Source organism: Pholis gunnellus, assembly GCF_910591455.1.
Source record: "Pholis gunnellus genome assembly, chromosome: 7".
Taxonomy (NCBI): Eukaryota; Metazoa; Chordata; class Actinopteri; order Perciformes; family Pholidae; genus Pholis; species Pholis gunnellus.
In genome coordinates this window covers 25,872,251-25,896,625 of record NC_136533.1, presented here as the reverse complement: position 1 = coordinate 25,896,625, position 24,375 = coordinate 25,872,251, and the positions used below count along the sequence as shown (strand labels likewise).

General features: G+C 40.9%; 2 protein-coding genes across 4 annotated transcripts in view; one reads left to right on the top strand and one right to left on the bottom strand.

The window, feature by feature from the left end:
* Positions 1-579: 579 nt before the first annotated feature.
* On the bottom strand, positions 580-10,218 carry cstpp1 (centriolar satellite-associated tubulin polyglutamylase complex regulator 1). Its single transcript, XM_079162300.1, has 9 exons — positions 10,072-10,218; positions 9,857-9,959; positions 9,135-9,265; positions 8,793-8,877; positions 7,970-8,055; positions 6,402-6,609; positions 2,925-3,034; positions 1,824-1,887; positions 580-1,570 (listed from the first exon to the last, which is right to left on the bottom strand). The coding sequence occupies exons 1-9, from the start codon at positions 10,151-10,153 to the stop codon at positions 1,402-1,404; spliced, it is 1,038 nt and encodes a 345-aa protein (XP_079018426.1). The 5' UTR covers positions 10,154-10,218; the 3' UTR covers positions 580-1,401.
* A 4,290-nt stretch (positions 10,219-14,508) lies between these two features.
* Positions 14,509-24,375, top strand: part of ckap5 (cytoskeleton associated protein 5) — a 41,901-nt gene continuing 32,034 nt past the window's right edge. For all 3 annotated transcript variants that reach the window (XM_079163806.1, XM_079163805.1, XM_079163804.1), the window contains exons 1-9: positions 14,509-14,606; positions 15,923-16,018; positions 17,224-17,417; positions 20,429-20,635; positions 21,601-21,772; positions 21,871-22,003; positions 22,086-22,186; positions 22,352-22,465; positions 23,372-23,476. In XM_079163806.1, the coding sequence (XP_079019932.1) occupies positions 15,962-16,018; positions 17,224-17,417; positions 20,429-20,635; positions 21,601-21,772; positions 21,871-22,003; positions 22,086-22,186; positions 22,352-22,465; positions 23,372-23,476 (1,083 nt within the window). In that variant the 5' untranslated portion in view covers positions 14,509-14,606; positions 15,923-15,961. The remainder of the gene's footprint in view (positions 14,607-15,922; positions 16,019-17,223; positions 17,418-20,428; positions 20,636-21,600; positions 21,773-21,870; positions 22,004-22,085; positions 22,187-22,351; positions 22,466-23,371; positions 23,477-24,375) is intronic.

Genomic DNA, 24,375 nt, shown 5'->3' with positions numbered 1-24,375 from the left:
TGATTCTTGACTGGATTTTGCCAGATATGAATTTGTCGGAGGGCTAAACTTGAGCGACTGCAGTTGTAGCTAACTTTTGTCAGAGATTGAAAGATGTATTTGTCACTTACTCATCAGTGGTTTAAAGGTGTTACAACCGGCCCCAGTGCATGCTAATATGAAGGACCCTACTTACTGACACTTTTATGTTTGAACGGCATGACTGCTTGCTCAGTTTGTGCTCAGCTTGTCAGTCTTGCGACTGAACTAGCTACCGTTTATCATATGGACTCGTCACATGATCAAATACCCAGCAATCAGCATTGCATGTACAGATATGCAATGATGATTGCTGGGTATTTGATTGGGTGTTTTGTTATATACAGTATAAAACCCAAGCTCTGATTTCCAATCAAACCTCTGCGGCGTCCGCCGTCTCCGGCACAAAGTCCCATTCTTTAGGAGGTGTGCAGTGCGTCTTTGCAGCTCTCTGCGAGCCTCACAAACCGTTTCTGTGGCTCTGCAGAAGCTCGGCGCAAACTTTTCTGCAGATTTCTAAATTTGGCAATTTGGCCGCCATTTAAAGTGATGGATTTAAAGCAGCAGGAATGCTGTACATTAGGTAGGTTTGAAAACATTAAGTGCAGCTTTTTATAAAAGAAATTACATTACAGTCATTTAGCAGACGCTTTTATCCAAAGCGACTTACAATAAGTGTATTCAACATCGGTATTCAAGCATTTAGTCATTAATTCCACACCCAAGAAGACAGAGGTTCCTATCTTTTATTCCAGCAATGAGACCTGCCTTGTTTTGTGTAATATGGAGCAGCTAACTTACTTAAAACTACTTCTTAGTTTCACTCTTAGTGGAGAGTATTGGTGTTTCATTATGGTATGGTATGAAGAGGCTTCGCCAACATGACAACAACCAAATTCCAGGTAAAATTGTAAATACTTTGAAATTGAGTATAAACTGGAGTGATACTGTTGATATTCAACTTAGTTATACTACTCATAACTAGCAAAATAAATACCATTACTGCCAACCAATACAAACATTTTGTTTGGTAAGATTCCAGTAAAATTCAAAACACTGTGCAGCCGCAGAGCAGTAGCATGTCACATGATCATGTGCAGACGTGGGACTTGCACATCTTTAGGACCTAAGAGCACATAAGAGAACAATACGCAGCATCAACAGACTGCAGGCAGCGCTACACTGATGAAGACTCATGCTGGAGAAAAAGCAGACAGTCTGTTGCAAGGTGGAGTGTTCTCTTGCACCGCTGTGCGCTGGTCCACTACTAGTGTGGGTTCACATAACAAATAATGGTCATGGAAGTGTTGTACCATACAGCCACAGTGTGTTTCCGACTTAAGATGGAAGGTGAGATGTCACAGACTGGTGAAAGATTAGAGGTCAGTTTTCAGAGGAGTCAGTCTCTTCCGTGGAACCATCGCTTTCCACCTCCATCTTCCTCCTGTGGTGGATGTTCCTCCTGGGGGAGGCCCTCCTCTGCACCTCCTTCAGCCCCCCCACCGCACTGCCGCTGCTGTTGCTGCCGGGACTCACTGAGATCTGGGCGATTCTGGACAGCACCGGGAAAAAGGAACGAGTTATTAAGAGAAGAAAGGAAGATAGGAGAAGTGAGAAAAAAAACATCAAAGGGGACAGGAAGTAAAGGCCAGACACAGGAAATGAGGACAACAAAATGAGAAAACAGCTAAAGGAAAGAACAGGAAAAGCATGTCTGTTAAAGAAATGTGAGAAAAGCTAGATGTGTGTGCGTATTATGATACTGTCATCCTGTGCAGTATACAGTACACTGTATGTGCTCTCACAGTTTGTCCAGTTCCTGGTCCATCTCTGGATCAATGAGAAACTCTGCCATGCTGGGTAATGCTCCTGTAGAAAGAGGGACGAAAGACAACGTTATTGCATATTCCCTGAATGTGATTGAATGGAATTATTCTGTGTAATGTCAAAGGGGTCACTTTGTCGCCAACCGTGCAGCTCTACGGAGCTTTACAGCCTCTTCTAAACTAAACTAGCTGCTCGCTGGTTAACACAGTGGAGGATTTAGCAGCTAAAGAGAAAGATGAATTGTTTAGGAATTTTTCAGGGGAGACTGCAAAGAACTCAACCAATGACCGAAGAATACAGATTTATAGAAGGGTAGAAAGTAACACCAGACTATCTTTGAGCATACAGGCTTGTGTCAGACATGATAAGGGAAGAAAGTATTTGAGTAAAATCCAAAGTCCTAACGGGCAATTTGTAATAACCTGGATGCACACACAGACATATTGCGATGTACTACTCACAATATTGCATTTTCCAACATTTATGAGTCACAGAGTCAACGCTCCTCAGCTTTTTGCCTTTAGGTGGAGTCCCAAGCAAGTTGAGTCTTTACAGTCGCAAGTCTACAACTCTGGTATTTAGTAATGTACTGTTGATAAGTCATGAAATCTGTATGAGGGTGGATATAATCATAAAGCACATTTTGTACTCTTATGTATGTGTACACTTTACAACTCATGTTGTTTTAACAACATTTTGTATGTAGTAGCAGAAGTGGGAGTAGCAGTAGCAGTAGCAGTAGTAGTAATAATAGTAGTGGAAGCAGTAGTAATAATAGTAGTACTGGTAGTTGCAGTAGCAATAGCAGTAGTAGTAGCAGTAGCAATAGCTATAGCAGTAGTAGTAGCAGTAGCAATAGCTATAGCAGTAGTAGGCGTAGAAGTAGTAGTAACAGTAGTAGAAGCTGTAGCAGTAGTAGCAGCAGTAGTAGCAGTAGTAGTAGTAGAAGTAGAAAAGGCAGTAGCAATAGCAGTAGGAGTAGAGGTAGTAGTAGCAGTATCAGTAGACGTATAGGTAGTTGTAGAAGCAGAAGCAGTAGTAGCAGCAGTAATACTACGACTGTGTAATGTTAAACCTACCAATAGTTTGGTTGGTGGCCTCGTGTTTAGCCAGGCTCATTAGGAAGCTGTAGTAAGAGACTTTGTTGGTCTGTTCAAGTACTTCCCTCATACAGGACCTGGGAGGATGACTTCACACAGGAACAGGGTCAGATCAGTCTCAATAGTAATGAATGCACACAGAAAGATTCACAAATGTATTTTGTGATAAATGACTCTCGCCACAAAAATATTTTTCAATGCACATAGAAATAGTCATCATTATATGTAAGTAAGTAAAATGTATTTATAAAGCGCTTTTCACAGACTTAAGTCACAAAATGCTTAACAGGAGCAGAATTACAAACAAAAAGCACAATGTGACCATAGAAGGGCCAATAATTTACATTAAAATGCACAAAAACAGAAAGTACAAATGTAAAACATGGTTTAAAAGCAGGCCTAGGACAGGAGTTGTTACCCAAATGCCAGCCTAAGAGGTGTGTCTTGAGCTGATTTTTGGATGAGTTCACAGAAACAGCAAAGCGTAGGGTTCAGGCAGAGCATTCCACAGCCTTGGTGCTACTGCCTCAAAAGCTCGGTCACCACGGGTCTTAAGGCGAGTGCGTGGGGCAGACAGATAACCGAACACTTTTGACCTGAGAGCGCGGGCGGGTGAATATGGATGAAGTAGATCAGCTACATATGTAGGAGTCTGACCGTGTAGTGCTCTGTAAGTGAGGGTGAGAATTTTAAAGTGGATCCTAAATGCTACAGGGAGCCAGTGGAGAGATCGGAGTATGGGGGTGATGTGAGACCGTTGATTTATCCTGGTGAGTAATCTGGCGGCAGCGTTTTGGATTACCTGTAAACGGTTAAGAGCAGCTATACTGAGTGATGAGAAAAGAGTGTTACAGTAGTCAATGCGTGAAGAGATGAAGGCGTGTATGATCATCTCTAGTTCAGCTGTTGATACTACAGATCTCAGTTTACTGATATTTCTTAGGTAGAAGAAACATGATCTGGACAGCTGCTTAACATGGGGGTCAAACGACATGGATCAATCAAAGAAAACCCCCTAGACTGCACAGGTTGCAATGGGCAGCAGAGGAGAGTGGACCAATACTCTGCTTGATCATAGGGACAAACTCATCTGGTGCAATAACCAGAACCTCTGTCTTGGTGTCGTTGAGTTGTAAGCAGTTTTCTGCCTTCCAGTCTCTGATAGCATTGACACAGTCCAGGAGCCTAGTTAATGCAAAAGCCTCACTGGGTTTGAATGACGGATGGAGTTGTATGTCATCTGCATATAAAGGATAGGCAACATTGTAACTTTTTATAATCGGTCCCAAAGGTAACAAATATAGGGAAAATAACAGAGGCCCCAGAACCGAGCCCTGCGGTACACCACAAGACAATGGAGAGGTGACAGACACAAAATCACCCACAGAGACATTAAAACTTCTGTCAGCGAGGTAAGATGTAAACCAGTCTAACGCTATGCCAGTTATGCCCACCCAATCACGTAGCCTCTTATTAATCAAGATGTTATGGTCTACAGTGTCGAATGCAGAACTGAGGTCCAGAAGTACGAACACAGAGCAGTCACCTGCATCAGAGGACATGAGAATGTCATTTGAAACCCTCAGGAGAGCAGTTTAAGTAGAGTGTTGCTTACGAAACCCAGACTGGAATTTGTCATACATGTTGTGCCTCTCCAGTGCAGCAGTAAGTTGGTTGGCCACCACTTTCTTTAAGATTTTGGACAGGAAAGAAGTTTTGATATGGGCCTGTAGTTCATGGGCAATGCCGGATCCAAGTGGGGTTTCTTTAATATAGGCTGGATAGTGGCATGCTTAAAGTAGGAGGGAACAATTCCTGTAGAGAATGAGGAATTAACAATAGATGTTACAGCAGGGCCAATAATTGGCAGAACCTTCTGGAACAGAGAGGATGGTGTAACATCCAAGGGACAAGATGATGGCTTTGTTTTGTTAATTAAGTCCATCAGGTCTTGAAGGCTGATAGGCTGGGAAGAGTCCAGAACAGCAGGAGATTGAGAGGAGCTACAGGTAGATGAACAAATCCCAGGCTGAATACCAGACCTAATAGCTATTACCTTATCAATAAAATAGGTAAGGAACTTGTTCCAATCGTCAACAGAAGAGCATGGTAATGTAGAGACAGACGGTGAAACAATTCTCTTAATTGTGTCAAACTAAATCTTGGGATTTCTCTTTGAAGAAGAAATTATGTTGGCAAAATAAGCAGTTCTAGCTTCCTTTACTACAACATTAAAAGAAACTCTGAGGTCTTTGAGATATGAGTGATGCACTTCTGTCCTGTGACACTTCCGTCTCAGGCTGCAGACAGCGTCTGTCATCCAGACAGAAGTGTTGTAGGCAGCCCTGGTCCTTTCCTTAAGAGGTGCCACTTTATCCAGCAATGTGGTGCAATGTTCATTAAAAGACTGTATTAAGAGTTCCACATCATTGTGATTTGTGTTACTATCACAGCAGAAGTGCATTGAGAACTGATCAGCTGTCCTCTGAGTCATAATGCGGGAGGGGAATGTTCGTTTCAGACACACAAAGTCAGCATTTACAGAAAGATCAAAGAAAATACATTCATGGTCACTGATCAGTATCCTCACAACGGGTATGATCAAGACCCAGAGAGAACACAAGGTCCAAGGTGTGACCACCGCTGTGAGTGGCACCAGAGACATGTTGCGTGAAATTAAAAGATTCAGTAATATTAAGAAACTCAGTGGCTGTACAATCTGTGGCATCATTGATATGCAGATTAAAATCACCAACCAGTAGCACTTTATCTAGCTTGATAATAGAGGTCAGAAAGTCTGTGAACTCTGTAGTTCAAAAGTAGAATAATGTTCTGTGCTCCCCAGTTGGCAGGAAAACTGATGCTTCCAGAGCACGGTGAGACCTCCTGTCAAACGTCCCAACATAAGAACAGCCCACAGGGCAGAGTTCATTGAAATGGATGCATTCCATATTCTGTTGCCAGGTCTCAGTCAGAAATAAAAAAGCCTAATTATGACTTGTGAAGAAGGAATTTCAAATGTGTAAATGTAAACAAAATCCACACAAAACATCTAATTCACAAATATATATCTGATGCATGCACAAATAGTTCTTGTTTTAAATAAATATAATATAAATCTACAAATATAAGGTGTATCTAATCTAATTTTAAACTTTAACTAAATGTTGTCTTATTTTATTTTAATCATGCTTAAACTATTTTGATGAAAACAAATACTAGTCAAACTGCAGTACAGGTCCTTTCATAATATGTTTAGAAGTGTTACAGAAATGGTTCAACCTGAATGCTCAACAGCCAATGGGAAGCAAGGACACTGACCTGTTCGAAATGGAAAGGTAACCTCTCTGAACATGTCTTTTCTTGTAAATAATATGTACACTATAATATCAAAGTGTGTTCTGCAAGATGTCTGGTCCCAAAGAGTGAGGACTGGAATGTGTAAGTATGTTTTACCTGCGTTTGAACCGGTCACAGAGGGCATCAATACACTGAGCCAGAGTGGACGGTTCCACTCCGTCCTGCAGCTGCTTCTCCTTGTCGTTCTCCTCTGCAGCCACAGAAGGGAGCTGCTCGGTGGAGGTGGATGTGGGGACGATGACGGTGTTAGGACTCTTCCCTGCTAACAGATCCTGGTAGATCACCAGCACGCTGTCCAGGAACTCTACAGACACGGGGGATTAAATACTGTTTTATTCAGTTTTTGTATGGAAATGGGATTAGACTGTTAACACTGCACACATCATAAATTCAATATCAGATATACATTTGATATGACTCTATATGGCTCACTTCTAATAAGATGATTCCTCACACACTAACGGTAGATAATAGGTAGCTTTTAGTATTTTCATATCAGATATCTGAACTTAGAAATCCTTCCAGTGTGCATGAGTTTTCTCTTTGTCAGACAGTTTTACCCCATAATGGACTGAACAACAATCAATCCATAATGAAAATATGAAACATTTGTATAACATACCTCTTACTATAGAGTATAAAATGCAAAGATTCTATCGAGTAAGAATTTAAACAAATGCAAATCATTAAAGGGACAGTTCCCCCCAAAATAAAAAATACATATGTTTCCTCTTACCTGAAAAAAAACGATCTAGATTGATAAATAGCACTATTTATCAATCTAGATGGTTTTTTTGTTTACCTCTGCCCTCCCCAAAGCTGAGCTTTGACTGACATTTTCATCTGTCTCAGTGAAGGCTTTAAACACATGTAGGCTATACGGGCTGGAAGTGAAACTGACGAGCAGAAATCACTGGCCACTGTTCAACGCAGCGCTACTGAATGGCATTGGACTACAAGCAGTCCTCTAGGTAAACCTCAAGTTGTTGATATAATCAAAGAACCAACGTGTTGAGTAAAGATTTTAAAGTAACAACAAGATCATCCACTTCACCACGTCCCCCCTTCCCTCACACACACACAAACAATGAAGGCGATGAGATACGTAGGTCGCTAATCGTGGCGTTGTACAACATCTTTGCAAAAGTTAGGACCTCAGTGACCTAAACGGGGGGTACAGCCATGGCTTCGGTGTGAGACGCCAAGTGTTGGAGATATCGTCCATAGAGATGTCTCCCTTCTCTCCGATATAATGTGACTAGTTGGCACTCGCTCGGCTGGTGGTCTTCAAAGTACCAAAAAAGTACATTTACAAACTCAACAGTGATGTCACTTTCTAGAAATCATAACCCGGTTACTCAAGATAATCCTCAGACCTTGTGAGCAGTTTCATGTAGGAACTATAGTGCACGGTTGGAGAGAGATGGAGACTCTGTTGGACATTGGAGAGCAGGGAGACGTCTCTATGGATGATATCTCCAACACTTGGCATCTCACACCAAACCTATCTAGATAAATAGCACTACAGGTAGGAGGCGAAATATGTAGTTTTTCATTTTGGGGTGAACTGTCCCTTTAACACACCCACGTTAGTAAAGGTTACAGCCAAACTGAGTGAACTGAGTGTATAAGCCTGGACATACTGAACAGAGCTTTTATTGTACCTGGGTAGTAGAACTGCAGCTGGAGGGCATAAAGGAAATCAGAAAAAGACATCAGACAGTCTATGGTATCGTCCATCAGCACAATTCTACAGGACAAGAAAAGAAAAGCAGATAACAAGCGTTTATACCAGATGAGTCCAGGGGTGAACTGGTCATTAAGGGACCCGACTATCCCAGTAACATGTCAGTATGCAACATAGTAGAGAAGGTTCTGCACCCAATGACTGATTGCATTATATTTTCTTGTTAGGTCTGTTGTAACATAGAGCATTCGCATGTGCAGTATACACAATATACACTAAAGAAAAATAGAAACACAATAAAAGACGGATGTGACTAAAAGATGCATTTCTGTAGCCCCAGTCATGTCAAATCCATAGCTCAGAGCCTAATAAATCTTTTATTAAGATACAACTGCATATGTTACAGTGGCCTTTTATTGGGACCAGCCCAAGTGACACCTGTGTACAAATCAGCAACACAGATTTGTGCACAAAATGTGAGAGAAATAAGCCTTTTGCGGGTATAGAAAAGGTCTTAGATCTTTCAGTTAAACAGATACTGAAATATTCCATTTATATTTTTGTTTAGTGTAACTACAAAATAATGACTACACTGTACTTTAATACTAATTTAGTGGCCATCCTTTTTACTCTACCGCATGTACCTCATACTAATTGTTAGAGTAAACTGAAAAGGGCACATTTTCACAGCATGCAACATTAGTGTTGCGGTAACCAAACAAACAAAAGGTGTGACCTCTTTGGATCAGTGAACAACAGTACAAAGAAATAATAAAATGTGTAGGTGTTGTCTAACTGACCTGGCTGCTCTCTGCACCATCGCCAAAGGGAAGTCTGGACACAATAACTGCAGCAGCGACCTGTACTCCAGCACGGACAGCGAGTCTGGAATACAACTCAATGTAGTTACAGAACAGACAACAGTGATGCATTCACTTCGGTGTTAAAGACAGTCAAACCAACCAAGTCAGGTCTAGTGGGTTTTACACGTCAATGAATTATTCATACTTTAATACTTTCTGATGTAATAACATAAACGTAGCCTTATATAGAGAATGGGGCAATTATTGATGACTATAACAATCAATCTATAATCACAACAGAAAAAGTGTCCATTCTAATGATTTCTGGCTCTCACTCACCTCCGCTCTTGCCGATCTGTCTGTAGCATCTCCAGAAGACTCTGATGAAGGAGGCTCTGTTATGGGGAGTGGCCCTGATGTAGTTATATTCTCTGAAGAGGACGTGGTTACTGTTCTTTACACTGCTGAAACTACACACACGCACACACACGCACACACACAGAGGAATTAAAACAAACAGGAAGAAGTCCACCTCAACATACATGTAATCAGTTAGATCAAAATGAAACACAAGACGCACTAAATTGTGTTTATTCCACCCACTCTATGCTCGGATGACAGTCTCGCTTGTAAAACAAAATGTGATCTAGTTCAGTAGGCTTCTCACCGTTTAGATTACATTTCTTACATACTATGCATGAAAGCAAAAAAGCGTGAAAGACGAGTATGCATCACATTTAGAGTGTTTTAATGTACAAATGTATATTATTAATTAAACAAATTATCATATTATAACACTGGCTTAGTATACATTTCCTACAAAAGAAACCAGCAACTACAATGGCAATTGAATGATTGTGACTATACTGTACACCTAATAGATAAACGGTACTGAGGAAGTTTGCAAATTGTAGTGAATTCCAGTTTCCTTATATTCTGTAATTTTCCAATATTATCTTTGAGGAGATTTGCCCTCCCAAACCCTACATCAGTCCAAACTCTTGCCCAGGTCAGAGGAACTAGGGAACTATCAGACTAACTGTGTGATGAGTGTGACATACTATTCAGCAAAGTAGCGGATCACCCCAAACTGGGTGTACTCCTCTTTGTGTTCCAGCAGCTGGGTCACTGCATCGCTCAGGTAGAACAACACGTTACTGTCCGCTGAGAGGAAGCAGACACACAGCGATGATTAGATAGCTCACGACTGCAAAGTATACAAGTATACAGCTAAAGAGATCAGCTGTTAGCACTGCAAAGCTAACAGACATCCTACCGAGGTACTCGTCATCTGGGACGGTGGAATTAAAGCGGTTCATTCTGGTCATTCTTTCAGGAAAGGACGTTGAAATGAACATTAATAAACTTGAGGTAAATGTAGCGAACTATCTAGTTAGCTATGTACACAGTTAAAAGCAATGCGACCTCTGTAGCATCCATCATAGCGCCATCATAGCACCAAGCATCCGTAGCATGGATGTGACCCTAATATGGTGGGCTGGGGCATCCATGGAAACAGCAGGATGTTGTGAGTTACATTAGTTAAATGCCCCCAAACAACATAGCACACAAAGGTTCCATTGCTATTTTCGACATAATAATAATAATAATAATAATCGTCATCATTATTATTTATACTAGCAGTATTTTTATTATTATTACTAGCTATATTATCCATCGCCGTTGTTTGCACTTTTAGCGCTTTTAGCACTATTAGCTGTGAGCCGTTTTACAGTTTTAATTGAACCTTTGCTGTACAAGGAAGTCCCAACATCCGGTTACTGCTTTTCATATTCTATTCATTTTTAGTTGTATCTTTATACTAGTCAAATTGCTCGTTTGTGTCATCATACTTGGCAATAAACCGTTTCTGGTTATTTGTCTTCTTAAGCTTGTGTTTCTATGGTTAATACTCGATGACTTGCGTTTTATACAGCCTATGTTGTATCCAATAGTCTCATATACCAGTGGCGGCTGGCCAATAGAGGGCACCGCCCCCCCTTGAGCCACAACAAATAAAAATAAATTATACAAATTGTCATTATTTGTCTTTTTGAAATATAGAATGCACCCAGTAATATGTGTAAAATGTGATATCTGCGCAAAATATATGCTTTTCCTGCACGTCCTCTCCGCCTGTCTGCATGTCTCAGCAGCGACAGGGCGCTGGAAAAATCGCCCACAGGAGGCGGGTCTATGAAGCAGTCTAGCCAATTGATGATTAACGATATAAATGTACAATTTAGCAAATCAACGTCCTCAAATACAGAAATGTTCGCCCCAAACTGCGCGTCCTCGTCGGGACTAGTCTCTAAAGGCGAGCGCGAGCATTACTACTCCAAGACCCGTTTGGAGAGGAGAACTTTGGGGAGAAACTGCAGTTAAAGAGCTGATCCCAGATCAGCCTGACCTCACAATCAGACAGCAGACTAGCGGGAAAGGGAAGCAGAACATGCGAAGCTTCTCTAGTAGCTGGTACACCAGAAAGTAACGATTTAATGAACCGGGAAGTCCGAATCTTTGAATATCTTTCCAACTTTACCTAACCCTGGACCTGGATGCAGTCATGCTAATAACTTATATAGCTTTTTTAAACAACGGGGACAGATCCATCAGGCTTAATAATAATCTTTATTCGCCAGAAAGTTTGCAGCGCTTCTCACACAGCGTTGCCAACACCTGCACAAAAAAATCATCAAAACGTGCGGCCTGATTGGGAATCGTGTGCTATGTATTTTCTAGAGATTCGCCCAGCTGTAAACTGAGCAAAATTTCTCCATTCACTTGAATGGGGTTTCAGCGTGAAGAGAGCTAGAAAAAACACTTAACTTTGGGCCCATATTGACTAGCCATACATTAACGTAGAAAAATCATTCAAAGTTTAAAACTTAGACAAAACACTGCACTTTATTGAGCCAAATGGACATTTTGATAGCTAGCACAGTTTTCATAAAATCACAGATTAAGTTTGAGGAAAATTTTGGGTCCATTTCAGATTTTATAATGGGTGTGTATTGCACGGAATGTTCAGCGCTAGAGAGCATAGCGGTCAGAGTGGAGCGGAGCAGGAAAATATTCTGTGATTTTTCCAAACAAATTGCTCCAGCTCCCACAATTTTTACTCTTTATACACCATTTTTGGTCAAAAAGCTTGGAAATATGCTGTCGCACGCAGATGTCTATGGATCCAACAGACTTACACATTTGGCTCAAAGAGCCGCAGAGCGACATGAACTCCAACCAACTGTTCCATTAGACTCCATGTTAAATGTCACCACTAATTTCTCAAAGAAAGCAGACGGTACCAGTTTTGTATATTGCTCTGGAGCTCAGATTTTTAACACCACAAAAATGTACACACATCAACGCGTTCGGCAGAGTCTTATCTTTCTCATGAAACCCATATTTTGGCACTCAGACTCCTGCTTTTTGTTAAAAGGAGGCAGGAGTTTTGTTCAAAATCACTGTTTACTGTAATGTTTCTTAATCAGTCTGCCTCTAATGCCAGGTGCGTCCTCACCAATGCAACCAGTTACACACACACACTCTCTCTGTCTGTCTCTCTACTCACACACACATGACTTGGAGATATTCAGTCAAAGGCATTGTTAGACCTCCTCTCTCTCTGTCTGTCTGTCTCTCTGTATGTCTGTCTGTCTGTCTCGCTCTCTCTGTCTCTCTCTACTCACACACACATGACTTGGAGATATTCAGTCAAAGGCATTGTTAGACCTCCTCTCTCTCTGTCTGTCTGTCTCTCTGTATGTCTGTCTGTCTGTCTCGCTCTCTCTGTCTCTCTCTACTCACACACACATGACTTGGAGATATTCAGTCAAAGGCATTGTTAGACCTCCTCTCTCTCTCTCTGTCTGTCTCTCTGTCTCGCTCTCTCTGTCTGTCTCTCTCTCTCACACACACACAAGAGCCTGTCATTTAATAACCTGTGTGTGTGTGTGTGTGTGTGTGTCAAACATTATGATTCTGTCTCCCCCTCTCTCACCCACCCAGTCCCACCCTTTCAAAATAAAAGCCCCACAAATACAAGATTCAATCCAAGAGTATGAATCTAAAATTCAGAAATGAGAGAAGAGATATCTCAATCGAACCTCAATGATACTACCGGTAACATTGGCGTGTGCATATTGCGACGTCTTCGGGCAGTAGCAGCCACGCTGTCAAAATTTCCAGCGGAATTTTCTAGTTCCTAATTGCACTTCATGTTTACTTCTCCTGATCTTACCTCCCTATTGGTTTCCCCAACAAAAAAGGTCCATAGGGGCATCTCAATGAACATGTTCTATATATACGTGTGTGTGCGTGTTTTATATTATACTATATATTATATGATATATATGTTATTATATTATACTGAATTGCCTGTGAGGTTGACAAAAATAAGATGTCCTGACGTGTTTGTCAAAGTGTTATTTACTGCTTTTTTTCGTGTTGGAATAAATGTTAAATATTTAACTGCAAAGTAGTAATGTGTGTTTGATACCTTCATTTTTTTGCATCAAATCATACTGGGATGTTTGCTGAAATTGATTGGATGTGGCACAGCCCTACCTAGAACCTGTTCCACCAGCCGCCACTGCCTTATACTCAATATTTAGTCTAGTTGTGTTTTTCCTGGACTTCAGAGAGGATTAAAGTAACGGTAATTGCATCACCAAGTGATTCCTCTCAAAGTGATTTAGGTTTGTTTGCAAGATTTTGTGTCTTTCCTAAGTATTGCAGTACTTGTCTTTGAAACAAACCCATACTTGATTCTGTTTCGCAGGAAATGCCCGCTCAACATGGAGTTCAATCCCCACTAACAGTAGGACACACTCTCCCTTTTAGTGCTGTTCTCCTGCATGCTTACCACTCTACTTTAGTCACGTGCTACAGTCCGTTGCTTTAAATAAAAAAAACATCACAGAAACAACATAAAACCATCATAACACATACAGTAAGTGACATTCAACATTGACAACACGGAAGATTAGAGTGCTAAATGCCCAAGTGCTAAATTGCTTCTATATGTATTGCATATTGCTCACAAATGATGTCAATGCAAAGGCAATGCATGAAATTAACAAATGATGGAGAGATTTTCGTAGTTACAGAAAGGGCTTAATTCCAGAGCTGCCAATCAAATGTTTACCAAGGATAAGGACGCGTGATGGTCCAATCAGCAAAGAGATGTCATACCTTGGGGGCGGGCAGTAATTCAAATGCAACCAATCAATGGCGTTGTCCAGTGACGAATAACAAAGCCGCTAATGACTAAACTGTGTAAAACGTGAATCCAGCATTATGTGGGGTGTACAGGGGTTTCCTATTCTGTGTTTTATTCTTCATGCAGTGACTAAATCTGGATTAAGGATAAAATAAAAGAGGATGTAGCGTTAGTCCGTCAGGGTGGTGTCCCTGTCTCCGCACCTCTTCTGTCTCTCCGCCCGTGAAGGCGTTTCAAAAAAACGGCAACAAGTTGGACACAGGCAGCAGTGACTGGACCGGAAATTGGTGTTCATTTGTATTTAATATAAGAGTGTAAAATGTCTCAGTTGCACTGAAAGACATGATCAAATGAAACTCTTGTCTGCTATTTTGATTTACTTAAGGCGTTTACTACTGCACAATATAGGTCAATTAATTAGGTACTCTATTGAGGAAAAAACGTTGTCTGTCATTTTTATTTAGAACCGGAAGTGATTTGTCTTCTGGGTGGCACTATAAAGATCGGCTGGGCTTCTCTCTAGTGATACCATTATCACCATCATCTAAGTGGATGACCAGCATCTCATTGTCCTCTAGAGACCTACACAGGTATGTCAGTGATGTACGGATATTTGCTTATTTTGGTTGAAACGTGGCTTTTGCTCTGAGCTAGAATGCTAGTCTGTTGTGTTCAGCAGCTGTCGCTGTGAACTGCGTTGTTAGGCCTGGCTGTGTTGGCGCTTGTGGAAGGTTACCGCTAGCTCATAGCCTTGTTTCTAAGCAGCTAACGGCGGCTACCCACCGCTAGAAAACAATACTCCCTATGAGCATCTGCTGGACCAATACATTTACACCAAATACGCTAACGAGCCACATACTGGTCGTCAATGTGAGCTGCGTGTATTTTTGCTGTAGAGGCGTTATCCAGAATGAGCGGGGTGACGTGCTAATGTAGCAACTATCACAGTCGTTGCTAACTTCGCTAGTTAATGGCGCTCATATGACTTGCTAGTAGTATAAACAGCTAGATAATATGGGGACCACTCCTAGTCTGAGCAAACTGAGAATAGCGTTGGGGACAACCAGTTACTTGGTTGGCAAAGTTAGATGATAGCACAGTTTGCAAACGGCTGCTAATCTAATTGATTATGACTGGCTGTATTTGATGGTCTAGTTTTGAAATGCCCGTCCTACTCAACCCCCTGTGTTCATTCTAATATGCACATTAAACTAGCAATATTTTAATAGGGTTAGGTGCTCTTTCCATCCAGAGGTCTGCTATGTTTGTGTCACACATTATTAGTCATTGTTGTGAACGTCTACGGATGCCGGCTCAATATGCCCTTACAGTATTAAAACAAAGAATTGCTAAGCTTGCATTGCTTATGTGTAGGACTGGCTCCAAGCTGACAGTATTTTGCCAAGATGTTGATGATGTCTTTGGCCTGTTTACCAGAGTGGTTTGGATCAATATGTAATATGAAGCCATAGCCCAGCCTGAATGTGCTTTAGACCATTTCATTTTAATGCTTTCAAGTGGAAGTGAATGCATATCAGGAGGTGACATTGCAACTGAAGACATTTCTATGAGTCTGTTTAGTTGACATGTGGATGATCTGTATTAAGCGACACCCCCCTTGCAATTTGAAAATTGCAGTAATTGTAGGGCCAGTTGACTCTCACCACTACGGTCCTAATTATTGGAGTGTAATAGCTTCTGTGCAGTCCTAATGTTGTTGGATATCCCGAGCAGATGTGTGAGTGAGACACAAAAAAACAGCTTTTTTTAATAAGCTAATGTATCTGATGAAATTGGTGTCACCAAGATTGTGATACATTTTATGGCTCACTTATTCCCCCAGCAGCAAGTCACAGATGAAGTACAACAAATGTCATTTTATTTCAATAATTCTGTTGTTTTCCAGTTGAGTACCTTTGGGGAAGCCCACCCCAGAGTGGCCGCCATGGGGGACGATAGCGAGTGGATGAAGCTTCCCACCGATCAGAAATGTGAACACAAGGTGACTGATTCACTGACTAATATTTGTCCTCAATGCAATTCACTTCAATCTCATTCACTCATTTTATAGACACAAGATGGTTTTCATATACTTTCCACGTCAGTGATAAATACGAGTGAGAATGATGTGTTATGTTTTACTGTTGTGTAGATTTTGAACCAGCTAATGGTTCTTACTCAACAGCTGGTATTTACTGTGGCTCATCCACCTGATAATCTTTCTTACAGACTGGCTTGGTCTGTTTATTTTGATTCTTATCACCTAAAGTCTTACATTTTGGATAAAACTACCTGTAATACACAAATCGAATCCAAGTCTGAAACTCAACTTGCAGCATGCGCAAGACCGCTGTGACCAGAGGGGCAGTTCTGGGTTGTATATAGTTTCAGACGGTATACCGATATTCATTTTAATATACCACCGTACTCAAAAATGGCTGTGAAGAGCGCTACAGCCTGGAACCCATCGGGTGCATGGAGAGGGTACCATATTAACGGCAATGTACTCAAAACCTTCCTGGTAGCAGCACTCCTCACAACTATACTACAGTGTGACGGTTTATTAAAAAAAAATAAGAAAAAAACTAATTATAACCGGTAAACCGCCCAGCACACAGGGGCCCAAGACGAGCCAAACGCCGGCTCTAGAGAGACGAGAGCCAAACGCTGGCTTTACTTTACCTGAACGCTGCTGTAGGTCTCTGACACACTTGGAAGGGGAGGAGTGAGCAGAGGAGTATTAAGTCAGATGCAATTTGCAAGCTCACCACTAGATGCCACTTTATCCTATACACTGCTCCTTTAAAGGATGAGGCTGGTGATATCTATATTTTGCTTATTGTCTAATAATTCCATGACAAGACCCAAACCAACAGTGACGTTTATCTTTCTTTCTTTTAAATTCTCAAATGAGCCAGGAATAAAAGCAAGAATAGAATTAGCTTAACATACACTTGAGGGAAAATGGAGAAGATGTCATGTGACATGTTAGGAATGTAGGTCTTAGCCCCTGTTCGTTACAGTCCTCCATCTTCCTACCAGGTACCGGAAAGATGTTTGTCCAGCCATGCTTCTCTTTCTGCTTTTTAAGAAAGATGAATCTGTTCATGCACATCTGGGTTTGCCTTAAACTCCTGGCTGTTGTGAACTTTGTAGACTCCTTTCTCTTTCTGGCCTTCACCTTTTCTCTGTCTTGCTCTTCTTCAGGTGTGGAAAGCTCGTCTGAGTGGTTATGAAGAAGCTCTGAAGTTGTTCCAGAGGATAACGGATGAGAAGAGTCCGGAGTGGGGGAAGTACCTGGGACTGATGAGGAAGTTTGTTACTGACTCGAATGCTGTGGCTCAGCTTAAAGGCCTGGAGGCTGCCTTGGCCTTCATTGAGAATGCCCATGTAGCTGGCAAGTAAGTGATGTTTGCCAAAGGAATTTCATCTGGGGTCTGTGTTTTAAGGTACTGGAGAGACTATCAAATACAGTACAGATGCATTAAAAGTAGTGGTGTAACGGACCACGGTTGATCAGTATGGATCACCCCACGCAGTTCAGCACTCGCGTGAACTGTGGATTAATTACAGTTTAACGTTAACCACCGCAGTGTGAAATAAAGTATCATTATCTGCCAATATTCAGTATATATATGCGATCAGGACATGTGCATTTATGTTTTTCTAGTCGCTGAACTCTCATAATGTTACAATGTAAACAACTAATCTGTGTTTAAACTGACCGGGGGAGAACGAAGGTTCTGTTCACTGACATTCTGATGCGTTCAGGATTTTTTTTTTCACAACAACATAAATAGATGTGTATATATATATATGAGCTGTTTACACTAGCTCTAAGTAAATTATAATGCATCATTAAACTACTAATGACAAGATCTGTTTTTATCAATGAAAATATAGTCTTGTGTGTTTTTATGATGGGGGGGGGGGACACTAAGTAAAGTAAAAGGATAGCCTTTTTAGATTTCTTTTTTTAATAGTTTACAGATTTCAGAGTGGTTAAAAATAGTGTGGATCCTTGTAAACCAGCTGCTACAATCGAACAACAATATGGATCATCAATGATCGGCAACAAAATAAAACATGATCAGGGATCTCTAAAAGGTCTATTTCACTCCTCTTTTTTTTCTTTTGTTCTGATTCCATCTTTGATCCGAACTGTGAGTGTTATGGTCCATTGCACCACTAATTAACAGATTTTTTTTTTTTTTTTTTTTAAAGGCGTATCAGACACCAAAACGTGGCAGTTTGTAACAGACAGGAATTTACAGCTCTGGAAAGTTCTCATGGCTTTAACTATTTTAACTTTTGGTGTGGTGACTCTGAGGTAAATGGTAGAAATGCAGTGTTCAGGGTCCAAGTAAAGTAATCGCTAGAAATGTGCATGTATTTGAGAGGCCTTTATGGATAATGTTGAGTTTTCTAGATGATGTTGCAGTTGAGAGGGCAGCATTTTTTCAAACGGGGCTTAAGTCGTTTATACATGCAGACGTTGATACAACTGTTGGCTACTTCGATTTTAATTGAATACCCCTGATAAAAGTGTATGGATGCGTTTCCCTCTTTGTTCAGTTCCCTGTCAGAAAGGGCTGTGTGATGGCAATATGAAGCGGCGAAAATATTCAATATAGCTTACATTATATACACACAAAAACATTTTTAAAATTATTTATTTTTAAAGTGGGCCGTTCCTTTAGCTCGACTCTGTTCTCTGTCTCATTTGAAAATGAGAGCAGACTATAATCTTGCAAAGTGATTGGCCACGCCTTCGCCAATCTGTTTTTCTACTAAGCAATGATTTTGACAATCATTCTTCTACGCGTGTTCATTTCATGTTTTGTCCTTTTTTACAAGTAACTCAATCAACTTGTAAAGACCCCAAATTGACCAAGAATCTGTAAATCCAGCACACGAATTGTGAATTTAGATTCATGTGAAAACACTGAGAAACTGGTCATTGCACTTCATTCTGCCCATCTAAGTTAGCTGTGTGAAAAACAAAATCACAATGACCGTTTAGGAATTACAGACACTTTTACACAGCCACTCACATTTTCAGAGGCTCAAAGTAATTGGGCAATTGTCTGATAAACGATTTCTTGGCCTGTTCTGTCACTATTTCATGACAAATTATGCAGATCATAGGATTCAAAATGTTATGTTTGCAGTTGGTAGCTGGTCCTTGGAACTCTCAGCATGCAGACCAAAAAGGTGTCAATGCAAGTGAAGGAGAACATTATTAGGTTAAAAGAATTGATGTACCTTGGTGAAGAAAAACCCTTCATAACATCTACTGAAGTCAAGAACACTCTGGAGGAGGTAGGCGTGTTGTAGTCTACAATCAAGAGACTCCTCCATGAATCTAAATGCAGAGGGTTTACATCAAAGTGCAAACCTCTGGTAACACTGAAGAACAGGAAGGCTGATTAGACTTTAACAGAAAACATCTGAAAAAGACTGACCAGTTTGGGAACAATATTCTTTGGACAGATGAAACCAAGATGAACTTGTACCAGAATGCTGGGAAGAGAGAAGTGTGGAGAAGGAAAGGAACGGCTCATGATCTGAAACAAACCACATCATCTGTCTAACATGGTGGAGGCAGTGCTTTGGATGGGCATGTATGGCTGCTAATGGAACTGGGTCACTGTGTTCATTGGTGATGTCACAGCTGATAGAAGCAGCAGGATGAGTTCTGAGGTGTTTAGGGTTAAACTATCGGCTCAGATTCAGCTTAATGCTGCAAAACTGATTGGACGGCGCCTCACACTGCAGATGGATAATGAACTAAAACATAATGTGAAAACAACCCAAGAGCTTCTTATGGCAAAGGAATGGAATATTCTTCAATGGCCAAGTCAGTCACCTGATCTCAACCCAAGTGAGCAGCTTTTCACTTACTGAAGATAAAACTGAAGCAGAAAGACCCACAAACAGCAGCAGCTGAAGGAGGCTGCAGGAAAAGGTCTGGCAAAGCATCTCAAGGGAGGAAACTCGGCGTGTTTGGTGATGTCTATGGTGCCAGACTTCAGGCAATCATTGAATGCAAAGGATTTTCCTCAAAATATTACAAATAATGATTATATTCACAATTATGTTAGTTTGTCCAATTACTTTTGAGCCTCTGAGAATGTGGATGACTGTGTATAAGTGACTGTAATTCCTAAACGGTTATTGTGATATTTTTGTTTTATCCATTGAATTAAAGCTGAAAGTCTACACTTCAACCACATATTGACTGATTAGTTTCAAATCCACTGGAGTTGTGTAAAGAGGCAAAATTAGAACAATTGTGTCACAGTCCAAATACTTCTGGCCCTGACTGTATATGTATGACGTAAGGCAACCGGTTCGTAAGAGTTGGTCCAGTGTGTTCTGACGCTGAGTTTATCAATGTGCTCTGTTTCAGGACGTCGGGGGAGGTGGTGTCGGGCGTGGTGACCAAAGTGTTCAACCAGCCAAAGGCCCGTGCTAAGGAGCTAGGCACAGACATCTGTCTGATGTACATGGAGCTAGAGAAGGCAGAGGTGGTTCAGGACGAGCTGCTCAAAGGCCTGGACAACAAGAACCCCAAGATAGTGGTGGCCTGCATCGAGACACTCAGGAAGGCTCTCAGGTCAGTGTTGCTTTCTTAAATGCACTGAAGACGATTTTGCTAACAAGTCTATTCAACAGTCCTACTAGCCGTCTTTCTCAAAGGCACCATGGTATTTTATTTCCACTCTGTTATTCGTGCAATGTAATTCAGATAAAACGACCATCCCCGATGTTATTACTGATTTTTCATTTCTTTTTTTTAATAACTGATAACGGTGTGCTACTTCAGCTTTGGCGGCCATTCATAAATGTTCTCGTTCTCTTCGCTTGTGTTATGGTTCCAACAGCAATTATGGCGTTCCAAAATATGAGTGCAGGGGTTGTTTTGGATAAGAATTTTAACAGTGTAGATTTGAGTTTTTTTTTTTTTCTGACTATCATGAATGAATGTCGTCGTGGAACATTTTTATTGAAAGCTGTTGAGAGGAGAACCCAGACAGAGCGGTCCTTGTGTAAGTTACTGTGCATGGAAGTTTTCCTCCTCACTGGGACAGATGTGTGCTGGAGACCGTCTTCAGGATCCCTAAGATAAACTGGAAAAGACCAGCAGGGCAATATTTGAAGACTGAGAGAGAGCCACTCACAAGCTGCTCATTTGCAATGCATGCTGGTACACATAGGCACTGCTCTACAGCAGGAGAAGTTAGCTTTCTCTGTCAATCTAGCTTCAGTGGACCACATTTACCATCAGCACTGAAAACACAATGCTTTAACGGTGGCAAATTTTCCCTTTTTAAAAATGACTGAATGATGGACCAGACTATATTATTTGACGTTGATGTAAAATAATATGAAAGGAACATACTGACATACTTGTCAATGGTTCTGTCCTGGTGTAACCAAATTGAAATTTTTCAGACAAACTATTTTCCTTTTTAATTGAAAACAATATTCCATGTGTGTACAGTATGTTTAAATTTAATATACTGTCTTGTCAAAGACACTAACTGGTTGTCCCCTCTCGGTCTCATCATCTTCCTCCAGTGAGTTTGGATCGAAGATAGTGACGTTGAAGCCTGTAGTGAAGGTTTTGTCCAAGCAGTTTGAATCCAGAGAGAAGGCGGTGAGAGTTGAAGTCAAGCTGCTTGCTGTAGAGATCTACAAATGGATCCGAGATGCTCTGAGACCACCACTGCAAAATATTAACTCTGTACAGGTGGGACACACATCATTGCACACTTGCCCACCTTTTATTGTTCAGCTTTGAAAATCAAGTTAAACTAAACGATGCTTGTCTGCTCTCTGTCCCTGCAGCTGAAGGAGCTGGAGGAGGAGTGGTTGAAGCTGCCTTCATCTCCTCCAAAACAGACCAGGTTCCTGCGCTCACAGCAGGACCTGAAGGCAAAGTTTGAACAGCAACAAGCCCAGGGAGGAGAACAGTCTGATGGTAGGTTTAAGAAGGTAGCTAACTGCTAACAGATAACTAGAGTGACGGTCTGCTGCCATCTCTTTTTCTGTTCCTTTTTCAGGAGAGGATGAGGCGGAAACAGTGGCAGCAGTGGATCCTTATGAACTGCTGGAAGCCGTGGAGATTCTGTCCAAGATACCCAAAGACTTCTACGAGAAAATAGTACGTTTTTCTTACTACGTAGCTTACTCAAAAATCCCTTCAAAGCATGAAGTCTGTGTTGGCCAAGCTGTAGTCTTGGTTAATTAAGATTCTGCTACAGAAACACTCCTAAATGGAAAATGATAATTTAATGTAATTAATTCCTTGGTCTGTCTGTTACTGCAGGAAGCTAAAAAGTGGCAGGAGAGGAAAGAAGCTCTGGAGGCTGTAGAGGCTCTGACAAAGAACCTCAAACTAGAGAATGGAGACTATGGAGACCTTGTCAGAGCTCTGAAGAAGGTAAAGACGTTTTCAGGCTACATCTGCACCACTACGTTTTCGTTTAATACCGGGCTAACTGACTATCTCCGTCCACACTGGCGTTTCAGCATGATTTGTGAAATGATCTCAGTCCATACTAGCACGACTGAAAACGAATATCCGTTTTATTTTATTTGTTTATTCGCGCTTTGGCGTCATTCGTGTTAGATGAGCCAGAGAGGAGTGGCTTATCTCCATGGAAACCGTTATCAACTACGCCATTTATTTCTGCCATCAACAGTGGAAGAAATGACCACTATTTCTGCCTAGTACTTGTTGTGGAAGTCCCAGATGTGGTGTAATCACTATCTAGCAAGCCACATGTCGGCTGTGTACTACAGCTGTATGAACTAAAAAAAAAAAAAAAAAAAAAAGGTCTGAATTCATGTTGGTTTTTTTTTTTTTAGTTCTCTCCACAAGTAAACAACTTTTAAAATGCTTTTTTTCTCATTGGAGCTCGGATCGATTGATTCTAGGCTATGCTAACATTGTAGCAGCTCCATCAACACTGCATATAACTTCATCTAGGCGTAAATACGGCAGCGTTGTTGTCATTCTTCGTACCATAAGATTTATACACATAGTTTCGTTTGGTCTACTAATAGGAGGTATCTTAGAGCTCTGGGTGAACACATCTTCGACCACATTATATATTATATTATAAATATATAATATTTGTATTCCTCCATTTTCTGATTCAGCGACATTAGTGATCGCCAATTTCATCAAAATCATCATCATTCGCGCCGATTGATGCAATTTTGCGTCTACTCGTGTCCATTCGTGTCATTGTATTGACTTCATATGTAACCTTGTCGCGCAATAAATTTGTGTCTCATTCAGTGTGAACACAGCATAACAAGACTTACTGGGTTTATGTTTCAGGTTGTGGGGAAAGATGCCAATGTGATGCTGGTGTCAGTGGCAGCTAAATGTCTCGCTGCACTGGCCTCTGGTCTCAGGAAGAAGTTTGGAACGTATGCAGGACAAGTAAGTAAAGCAATCTCTTTATACTATGACAAGAATATTTCTTTTCTCAATGAATTGTTGTCTCAAAGTGTCCGTGTGCGCGTGTGTGTGGAACAAAGAACTCATTAGCATTGCTGTTTTCATTTGACAGAAAATGGCTACAGTGGATATCGGCCATTTTCACAACTTTATTTTTGGTTTTAACGTGGAGTTTTTGTCTTTAAATGTTTTATTTATTTTATTTTTTTGTATGCATAAAATCAAGAGCTAAGTTTTTTTTCATAACATTTTCAAACACACCGCCAGAAAGCAGAATGCTGTTGCTGCATTCATGTGGGTGGGAAAGAAATGAGTGTAGTCATTAGATAACTTTATATTGGATAATACCATTCAGGATATACAAACTACATGGGAATTTAAGATTGGCTGTTCATACCATTTTCCAGTTACCAACACATTTAACTGGTCACGTGAACAAATGAACAGTGGCGGGCCATGCATTTTATACCTGGGCCTTCACTGCTGTTGGCAACACTGGCACCGACTAAACGTGTCCCCAGAGCAACATAGGACGTAACAATGGTTCCTATCACATACAAATCCAAACAAAAATCCATCTTCATAAAAACAAGTTTTACAAATAATAATATATAAACAAGCATATTAAAGCTACTGCAGATGTAAAAACAAATGCAGTTCACTTACCAGAGCTGCTGTTCACTATTTAAAGACAAAGTCCATCCTCCTTTCTTTGTTAACAAAGAGTTTAATCTCAGTTGTTCAGTACATCCGTGTGTTTTAGTTCCAGTCAGAAGTCCTTCTGGATTCATGGACGCCAGTGAAGACAGTCAAGCCTCCCCAGTTGTATTTCCTGAATACGTTCTAATGCGTTTGTGGAGCGGACATTTTCAGCCTCAGAG